The sequence below is a fragment of the Chelon labrosus genome, assembly GCF_963514085.1.
Source record: "Chelon labrosus genome assembly, chromosome: 15".
Lineage (NCBI taxonomy): Eukaryota > Metazoa > Chordata > Actinopteri > Mugiliformes > Mugilidae > Chelon > Chelon labrosus.
The window spans coordinates 14,268,302-14,278,163 of NC_140348.1; the positions used below are offsets into that span (position 1 = coordinate 14,268,302).

The 9,862-nt window shown below is 40.0% G+C and overlaps 2 protein-coding genes across 2 annotated transcripts; both read left to right on the plus strand.

Moving 5' to 3' along the window:
• Nucleotides 1-1,002: 1,002 nt before the first annotated feature.
• sar1ab (secretion associated, Ras related GTPase 1Ab) lies at nucleotides 1,003-5,592 on the plus strand. Its single transcript, XM_084562265.1, has 7 exons — nucleotides 1,003-1,060; nucleotides 2,004-2,074; nucleotides 2,531-2,650; nucleotides 2,732-2,797; nucleotides 2,868-2,971; nucleotides 3,075-3,206; nucleotides 4,317-5,592. Exons 2-7 carry the CDS (start codon nucleotides 2,017-2,019, stop codon nucleotides 4,431-4,433), a joined length of 597 nt encoding a protein of 198 aa, XP_084418391.1. The 5' UTR covers nucleotides 1,003-1,060; nucleotides 2,004-2,016; the 3' UTR covers nucleotides 4,434-5,592.
• Nucleotides 5,593-6,121: 529 nt separating this feature from the next.
• Nucleotides 6,122-9,843, plus strand: tysnd1 (trypsin like peroxisomal matrix peptidase 1). Its single transcript, XM_084561848.1, has 4 exons — nucleotides 6,122-7,352; nucleotides 7,553-7,683; nucleotides 7,786-7,971; nucleotides 8,154-9,843. The coding sequence occupies exons 1-4, from the start codon at nucleotides 6,271-6,273 to the stop codon at nucleotides 8,354-8,356; spliced, it is 1,602 nt and encodes a 533-aa protein (XP_084417974.1). The 5' UTR covers nucleotides 6,122-6,270; the 3' UTR covers nucleotides 8,357-9,843.
• Nucleotides 9,844-9,862: the final 19 nt, after the last annotated feature.

Below are 9,862 nucleotides of genomic sequence, written 5' to 3' on the forward strand. Positions count from 1 at the left end.
CGGGAAGTCTATGGTGTTTGTGTGTGTTTGAATGCTGCCACCTAGTGTTCATTACCTGACATGCTATTTGTCCGGTGTAGAGGTTGCTTGATTGGACTAGGTGTTACAATCTCTAGCAATTCAGCACGGTACTTAATTTAAATGCTTTATTTTCATAGTCCTAGAAACAGTAAAAATGGAAGGTACAATCAAAGTTTAATAAATAAAGGAGGATAACAAAGAAAGATGGGAGGAGTAAACAAAACATTAAAAAATGGAAATAGCAATTCAATTTCCAGATTGAGTTGTAACATTTCTTTCTGTAAATATTCTGTTTTATGGTCTTTAAAGTAAAAATGTAAATTATTACAGGAAATTAGTAATTACAGGTGTCAGGATTGTTAAGGTTAACTAAAAAATGAACTTAAAACAAAAAACTAGATGAGAAAAAAAAAACAGCTTTATTTACTGATATGAACTTTAGATAAAACAACAGTGTTTAAACTAAAATTTATTTCTGAATGTCTTCCCATGCAGTCTTGTCAATTTAGTCAGAGCATGTGTTTATTCAGACTGGGGTGTCTGACTGTTGTGCTGTGATCACTATTCTGACTTGGTTCTGAAAGACAACAAAATAAAAACTAAAACCAAAATAAAATAAAATAAAATAAAACTAAATATTTTCAAACAACGAAAATGAAAGTTAGGAAAAGAAAACAAAAACACAAATATAACCTCATAAACTATTTGTGAATGAAAACTACTCTGTCATACAATGACGTCTTCTGAAGTTCATACGTTATTTTTTTTAACAGAGACTTTTAACCAAGTACTTTTCTACAATATCGAAATAATAATATATGTGTAAATGTCGTGAAAGTTACAGCAAAATGTATTTTATTGTCATTATTATTATTTCTTTTTTTATTTAACATACCTTCCCTCGCGCTTTAATGTTTATCGGCGGTCCTGGTGACGTACTTCCGGTTAACTGTCAACTTTGCGGTCTTGATGTCAGTCGACGGGACAGAGTTGGACCAAATACCAACCGACGAGGAGTTAACAAATTCGGGAGACCAAGGTAATACCGCAAATCGTGAATAAAATCTACTTTGTTTATGTGTCCATGTTTCCATTTAAGTCTGCTTCTTGAACACCTTCTCTTAACACCATAAAGTTACTGGTTTAACTTGGACCTTTCGGAGCCGTTTACACGCTCATGTTTACTGAATTTATTTTTGTTTACTCTTTGTCAGCTGATGCCGTTACATCTACAGCTACATGTGACAGGCCGAACCGCGGCTCAGATTGTTAAATTACTAGAATAATCGTTTCTGAGGAGCTTTGTTGAGAGTTTAGTGGGCTCTCGTGCATTCTGGTGTTATTTATGTATTTTTGCATTGGAGTACTGATACGGCATTTTTGAGAATTCGCTGAGTACTAGCAGTTTGTGTTATGCCACATGTCATATTCCACACATGTAGGAATAACATTAAGTGACCCTGTGGAAACATTTTATGATAAACTAGTCAACAATCGGGTGTTTTCCAGAAACCTTAGTCACTGAAGGCCTCTCTGTTCAAGCACATTAAGTTCACTGAGAGTGACAGGTGTTTGTGTCTGTGAACGAGAGAGAGAGAGAGAGAGAGAGAGAGAAGCTGGGGGTGCACCCAAGATCAAGTGTCCTTGGCTTGACTTGACATAAAAATAGTCAGAGGAAGATCAGTGTGCCTCTGCTCTCAGAACATAGTAGCAGTCTGTTTGTTGCTTTGCTTAGCTCTTTTTCTTTCATGCTTTAAAACTTGTGTAATTGCATGTGATTACGCAAAGCTTACACATACCAGCAGAGTAATCCAGGGTCAGAAAGGCTGACGAACAATGAGCCTCAGTGCTAGCTTCTGTAATGCAACATTGTCCTGTGGCAACGATATTTTACATTCTGTCACTGTTTTCTGTTATTCGGGACACGTGGTTGAACATAAACTAAACGCCTACTGATACCTTGTGCGTTTTCTGTATTCCAGGTTGTCGAGAAAAATGTCTTTTATATTTGATTGGATCTACAGGGGATTCAGCAGCGTCCTGCAGCTATTAGGTAGAGTATAATGCTAAAGTGTCGATACGGTGCAATGTTTTTGTCATACAAACTGAAATGCCATTAGACATTATGGAATATCAGCCCTCACAAAATAATGTATGTGTTACAGAAACATTGAAGTTTATCTTTGAAAACAATACAAATTGAAATACAGTAATTGGCCAAATGTTTTTGTGTTTTTTTACATTTTAGTGTATTTCACCAATTCTAACCCCAAATACTCACAGCTGTGTAGACTTTAATATATTTTTACTCTATGTGGCTAAAAACATAAACCAACCAATAAGCAGTAAAATAACAATATTCTAACTTCAAAACTTTTCCTAAATATGACAAAAAATGACAAACTACTTGGTGCCTTTGATGACTACGGAGGCTTCCAGTCCTTTTTCTCCTTGATTTTGATTGTGTTTGTAGTCCGTTCACATCCATTTGATTTCTCTCTTCCGTTAGGGTTCTACAAAAAGACCGGCAAGCTGGTTTTCCTCGGACTAGACAACGCTGGAAAAACAACACTCCTGCAAATGCTCAGAGATGACAGGCTAGGGCAGCACATGCCGACGCTATACCCAAGTACATTCAGCGATTCAACATTCAGCAGTCAGCTTCATGTTTCTTGCTTCCTCATTTATATTAAGTCTTCTTTGCCCTTAGCTTCTGAGGAGCTGACCATAGCTGGGATGACCTTCATAACTTTTGACCTCGGAGGTCATACACAAGGTGGGAGTTAATGGAATTGATGTATTTGCACAAGTGTCACATAAATACTGAAACGTTGTGGCTTCCACAGCACGGAGAATTTGGAAGAACTATTTCCCAGCCATAAACGGTATAGTCTACATGGTGGATTGTGCTGATCATGAGCGACTAGCAGAGGCTAAAGTTGAACTGGACGTGAGTTAATTATAAAGATTTTACTTATTAGATCAACGCAGGACATTTGTTTATACTTGTCGCTGACATAAATCATCTGTTTGATACCACTTCTTGTGGGTAGGCCCTGTTAACAGATGAAACCATCTCAAACATCCCAGTACTCATCCTGGGGAATAAGATAGATCGTCCAGAGGCTATCAGTGAGGATGCACTCAGAGGAATATTTGGTCTTCATGGACATACAACCGGAAAGGTAATGAGCGTGTGTTTGATTAAGTTATTTTTGTCTTGCAGTTCTTTTTTTTTGTATTTATTGAACTTAATTTCATCTATAGTACTCTCCTTACCCTGCTTCATAACCTGACCAGTCAATAGTACATATGTGTGCAAGTGGCCACCCTGCGATAGACTGGCGACCTGTCCAGAGTGTACCCTGCCTCTTGCCCAGTGACAGCTGGGATAGGCTCCAGCTCCCTCCAGAGGACAAGTGGTTACAGAAAATGAATGAATGAAAGTGCAAGCCGCCTGTTCGTCCAAGGACATTTTCAGTGCATAATAACAGTGAATTCACTTCACAGGTGTCGCAGTGCAGGTGGTATTGTACTTCTAGAATTTCTCGTATAAATCTTAGTTTTTTCGGTCAACTCTGAGTTTCCAAGGGCAGCCATAACTGTGCAAATATCACCACCTGTCATGATAAATACAGTCGCAATGGGGGGGCATCATGCTGTTGAGAAACATTTGCTTATTATCTGCCTCATGCAAATTTTTCATTATTAATGTTGCTACTGGTTTTCAGTGAAAGAAAAGAGAGAACTAATGCAGAATTCAACTGAAAGCAATTCGGAAGACATGTTTTAGTTATCCACCTGAATGAATAGTGGAAAGCTCTAAAAATAGCTGTAGCTCTAGCCATGCTTCAGTCTTTTCTTTAGTAAAAGTACCATTACAACAGGGTAAAAATACTCCATTCTAAGTTAAAGTCCTGAATGAAAATTTCTACTTCAGTGAAAGTGTTAGCAGAGAAGTTAGCAGACACTTACATACTAAATCATCAGTGTGTAAGCAGTGTGAGATAATGAATTGGATATGAAATAAGAAACAAATTTGTGATACAGAGATCTCTTTGGACGTTTTCTCTAATCTTAGATCTTTGGTGAGACATTGGATCATTTGGATATTTACTGTAATGAAACCATGTGAGACATAAAGAGGGGAAAACACTATTTCTGATTAAGATCTTGTTATACTATCTGTTAGTCTTCATTTTAAAAGGACAAAATACAAAAAAAACGCACATTGAAATGAATGAACTGTAAATTAAGATCTGTTCCTTTACATGTGTGTTTGTGTTTCTTCGCAGGGCACAGTATCACTGAAGGAGCTGAATTTGAGACCAATGGAGGTTTTCATGTGCAGTGTGTTGAAGAGACAGGGATATGGAGAAGGTTTCCGCTGGCTCTCCCAGTATATTGAGTGAATCACAATCTTTTAATAGCCTTATCCAAACTTACAATGCTGTCTGTGCACAAACATGTCCCACACAAAACTACCTGCAATAGAGAAATATTTTATTAAATATGCTATATATAAGACTTGGACTGCCAGTAAGAAATATGTTTTAAAGAGCATTTTGTATTAATATACTTTGTATTCTTCATGCGTTTAAAGAAATGTACTGTATGTCATATCAGTAACACTACAGCAAGTCAAAGGTAAGTTACTGACCATGATCCTGTTCAGATTATTCAGACTGAGTGTGGAGAATACTCTCTATGCTGTGGTGTACTTAAAGCTTGTAGGGAATTCTGTCTGGGACATATAGAGCATGTTATCGCCGTGAACCAGCTTCTGACCCAGGTTTATTTTTGGTTGCTGGTGTTAACTTACCGTGAAGGTCGATTTAGTTAACTTTGTGGGGATGGAGTTACTTTACCTTGATTGGCAATGAAACAATTTTTGTTGGCACAGATACAAACCATATCTTTCATTTTTTTATGTTTGTGTTTTGAAACTAACAGGGGATATCTTTCTGGAAGGTTGCTGCAAACGTTTGGTGGTATATTTGTTAATGTTAATGACAGTAGCCAGCTACCTCCAAGGATACTGACAGTTCTACTAAATGCATCTTTTTTTTTCTTTTAAATCCGTTAAAGGTTTACGACTACTGCCAATAATATGAATGTGACCATAAGTGCTTTAGCTGACTTTTTACCCCGAGAAGCTTTATTTAATACTACACAGTGTTAAATTATTTCAGTACATGATAACTGAAACAGCACAGTCAGGTGATTTTAAGTCATACTCAGAGGATGCCAAACTACCTGTTGTCATGATACGTAACTGATGTAAGATGAATTAAGTACTTTGTGATTAGTTGCTGCAACAATATGCAGTGATAATATGAGAGTACTTGGGTGGTGTTTAAAAATAGTCTGTGCACACAGTATATGCATGAGAATATCTTTCATTGTTAAAAAATAATTTTGTGTATAAGTTATTATTTATATTTTGAAATAAAACTGGCTTATGTTACCTCAATCGATGAGATACTGTATGAAGTAATGCTCCAAAAGGTAGGTCATGTTCTTTTTGGATGTGACGTGTGAAGTTTAGTATAATAAATATTTTTGACAATCCTTCAAACCTTGTTTGTCATTGTTTTTCTTTCTTTCTTTTTTTTTCAATATTACATAAGGACAAGCATGTCATTATACTATAATACTGCATATTGCAAGATGCGCTTGCAAGGAATATTTTGTTACACATCTAACCCAGGTAAATGTTGGTGCTTTAAAAAAACAGCCTTGTAGTATGTTTTTGCAGTTAAAAATCAAAAGCTGTATACAATCATAGCACACAATCAGTTTCCGATTAGGAATTAAGTAACCCGTGTTGCAAATGTATATTTTGTCTCTATTAATAACTCATAGTTTTATATATTTCACTGTTAACCAGTGAATCCCAACACATGCCAGTAAAAAATACATTTATTATCAAAAGCACAAGAAACTACATAAACCGTGCAGCAAAACAAGGAACTACTTCTCACCTTCTCGTTTCTCATTGGCTGTTTGCATTTACATCCTGACCAATCACGCGTACACGTGAGACACAACCAGGAAGTAAGAAGCGGAATTGAAGTTTGAAGAAGTCCAGCAAAGAATATTTGCGCTAAAATAATAGTTAAAACGTTGATATATCCAAGCAACATGGAGTTTTGTTTTCTTGTCTCGCCACTGGTCTGTAGTTATTTTTAATGTCCTATTTTGTCAAAGGTTTTCCGGTGTCTCCAGCTGAGCTGCATTGCTAGCGGCATGGAGTTAAAGGCAGTAGAGAAGTGCTGCTGTGTTGTTAAGGTGTCGGAGGCGTTTTCTGCAAAGAAAGCATCGAGCTGCAGCGGGGTTATCGTCCATCCTCAAACTGGAACTATAATATGCACCGGTCTCCCGTTTTCACGTTTTATTACCGACAGAGAGTCCCACTGCTCGGACACCGGCTTCCTGTCACCGCGCAGCTTCAGTGACAAACTTAAAATCAGCGTCAGCTTTTCTCCTCAGCCGGAATTGGACACCGACCAAAACGCACAGGGAGAATTATTCACACGAAACCGGAGCAAAACAACACGGCAACGGGAGGTTGCAGCCGAGCTGCTGATGCTGGTGGACTGTGTGGAGTTTAAAGAGGCTTTCCAGGCAGTTTTCCAAGAGGCTGACCAGTGGCGTTTCCATGGTGATGAAGAGGATAAAGAGCTGATCAGAGATGCCCAGTTCCTCAGCTGGTTTGCCGTACTCAAGGCAAGACCTGTGGCTGACAGCAGCTCAGACTCGGGGACCATCCCCTGGCAGAGCAGCTCGTCTCTTCAGAAAGGCAGCCCAGTTGTTGCATGCGGCTCCCCCTTTGGCTCCCTCTGCTTAGACCTGTTCTGCAGCACGCTCAGCAGAGGTATCATTAGTAACCTTGCAGGAGAGGACAACGCTGTCATCCTCACAGATGCCCGCTGCTTACCAGGCACAGAGGGCGGAGGGTTGTTTGAGGCGAAAGGCGCGGACGATCTGCGTCTCATTGGGCTGATCGTGTCTCCCTTCGGCTGGAAGGCCAATGAGTGGATCGGCCTCACTCTCGTCTGCTCCATCCACTTGATCTTAGGGAATGTCGCAAGCTGCATGAGTGCTCAAGATCCCTTCCGAGATGTTTGGCTCCACTCGGGAGGGACAGGCCTCCACATGTCCACCACAGCTCACGAGTCGAAAGCTGTTAAATACCCAACTGTGTGCTTTGTGGACAGCGGACATTGCTGGGGCTCAGGGGTAGTTGTCACCTCTCAGCTGGTTGTGACTTGCCGGCATGTTGTCAACAGGAAGTCTAAAGTCACCCTGAAGTTCCATCACAGGGACAGGTGACGGCACATTCACTATCTTTAAAGGCCCCTGTGGTGTGGGTTGTCCCAGCCTACATCAACATGATCTATAGCAGGAAAAACATAAGTGGACAACATTAAGGAGGCTTAATCAGCTACAATATTTGACTATACATGTGTAGTTTTAGGGCCTTTGGTAAACTATATTTCTTTTTTTGTTTTGCTGATTTCTGTTTCAGAGTCCGTAACATTGTTGGAGATGTCCTGTTTTCCACAAAAGCATCTTCACCCTACGATTTGGCTTTGGTACAGCTTAGACACTCCATCCCAGAAGCCGTGGTCCCCCGAATGTCACAGAGTTTCAGTCTAGGTTTGATTTCAGTCCTGTTCAGCAGAAACTGAGCTCTGTTTCTTTACACCAGTGAAGTTCATCTCCATCTTGGTTTCTCCGTCTTTGTTTCTCCGTCTTTAGGGGATCCCGTAGTTGTGGTGGGATATGGTGGGTTGGGTCGGAGCTGTGGTCCGTCCCTTACCTGTGGCGTCGTCTCCAAAGCCATCAGCTTGAATAACCAGCCTGTCATGCTCCAGACCACTTGCGCGGTGCAAGCAGGAGCCAGCGGGGGTGCTGTGGTGCAGAAACACTCAGGAGAGCTGCTGGGTAAGGAACCATGCGGCTGCAAAAGTTTGTACTACCTTTGAACAGTGGGGGGCATATGACGACCATGAAAGACTTCACTGTAATGCACAACTTGTTTATAGAAAAGACAGCTATACTGCTCAATCTAAACGGCTTTATTATCAGTTTTAAGAGAAAAATGACTCGAATTTGATGTTTTGCAGGTATTGTGTCCAGCAACACAAGAGACTTGGCTACCAAAGTGACCTACCCTCACCTCAACTTTAGCATCCCAGTGACTGTTTTCAAGGGATTGTTGCAGCGCTTTGAACAGACCAGGGATGTGAACGTTTTCCGGGTGCTGGACACCTCAGAAAAGGAAGTCAAACGGGTGTGGAGGTTACAAGGTGCTCAAAGCAAGCTATAACTGACAACCCTGCATTTTGATACATGCAAGAGAAAAAATCTATTATATGCAAAATCACATTAGTCAAATTGACATCATGTGCATTTTTTTTTTTTAAAGAAAATAGTTATTTTCTAATTATAACTTTCATGAAGGAAAGGGTAACATATTTAAAAGACCACTTAACATTAACAGTTACACTGATTATTTATTGTACAGTAATTAAATAAATAAAAGTTTATTCAGGTAATATTTAGTGTATGCTGGGTGTATGGGCACAGTTGTAAAATTATCCACATCCAGCATCAAAACAAGACACATTTCCTGGAAGCATGTGTCATGATTTACACCTGGTACTGGTGCATATGGTTTGTTTTTACCAAGCTGGAGGAATATTCAGCATAACAAGCTGACAGGCTGCCGAATATGATTGGTCCCTTTGGGCAGACAGAGAGCTGCTGCTGCTGCTGCTGGTATCAGGTATTCAGACATCTGTTGGCAGGCATACCCACTCACAGCTAACACATTTGAGGTTTCGCCCACTGGGACATTACTGGTACTGATTTCCATTATCACAGAAACGTGAAACTGAGAAATGACATTTCAGAGGATTGGTTACTGTCAGTTTTTACAATACGAAGACAAGCTTTCTCAGCCCGAGCTCCTGAGGACGTGCATGCCCTGTAACATGCTCAAAGGTTTCTATTTCACTGTTCCCAGACTGAATAGTTCACAGTGGAGAGGCTTGAGCAATGTCCCGAGGAGGCTGAAGAGAAAGCTTTCTATAGGCATTGTGTTGTTAGAAGTGCTGATATGCAGACCTGGGTCTATATCTTATTTCTGCTGGTTTCCCATAGCTATATGCTACACTTTACTGCAGAATAGTGTAAGGCAGGAGTAGAAGTGAGCTGACAATAGAGAATGGGTCACACAGAGGTGCGACGGCAGATTTAAGCAGTGTTTTAAGAGCCATTAAAATGTTATAGTGTTGAAATGTGCATTCTGATTCCTTCTTTCAAACAATTTCATCCTGATTTCTCCAATTACAAGTCTGCATCTGGTTGTTACAGTAACAGACCCTAGTCATGTAAGTTTCTGGTGAGCACCACCCACAGACGTTCCTAATAAAACACCAGCAGTCTTTTAGAAGAAGCTACTTGGATGAGCGGTAAAACGTCTTCAAGAAACCCTTCAGGAAAGTCCAGCTGCTTTTCTTTTCGGATATATCATGACCTGGATTACCAAACCCCTGCACAAACAATCCCAGAAAAAGGAAGGGAGCCGTGATGCAGTGATAATGAAAGTGATGGATATTAGAGCCTGGATTTATTGACTGTTACTGTAGTATTTGACAGTTTTGGCTTATGCCTAAAATACCAGTTTTGGTGTGTAACAAAGAATAAATGGTGCAGAACTAGTCCGTCTCAAATTGTCACAAGCATGTTGACTTATTTCCCTTTAGAGCAAAGTGGTTGACTGACAGGCTTCAGCAGGGCTCTGCTGCTGTGTGTAAAAGTGTGATGATGG

What these genes read in the sequence shown, in the direction of transcription:
- sar1ab (XM_084562265.1), top strand. Translation starts at nt 2,017, where the DNA reads ATGTCTTTTATATTTGATTGGATCTACAGGGGATTCAGCAGCGTCCTG. An exon ending in CCTCGGAGGTCATACACAAG is followed by an intron (nt 2,798 to 2,867) that starts GTGGGAGTTAAT and finishes TGGCTTCCACAG; the next exon opens with CACGGAGAATTTGGAAGAAC. An exon ending in ATGGACATACAACCGGAAAG is followed by an intron (nt 3,207 to 4,316) that starts GTAATGAGCGTG and finishes GTTTCTTCGCAG; the next exon opens with GGCACAGTATCACTGAAGGA.
- tysnd1 (XM_084561848.1), top strand. Translation starts at nt 6,271, where the DNA reads ATGGAGTTAAAGGCAGTAGAGAAGTGCTGCTGTGTTGTTAAGGTGTCG. An exon ending in GTCACAGAGTTTCAGTCTAG is followed by an intron (nt 7,684 to 7,785) that starts GTTTGATTTCAG and finishes CTCCGTCTTTAG; the next exon opens with GGGATCCCGTAGTTGTGGTG. An exon ending in ACACTCAGGAGAGCTGCTGG is followed by an intron (nt 7,972 to 8,153) that starts GTAAGGAACCAT and finishes GATGTTTTGCAG; the next exon opens with GTATTGTGTCCAGCAACACA.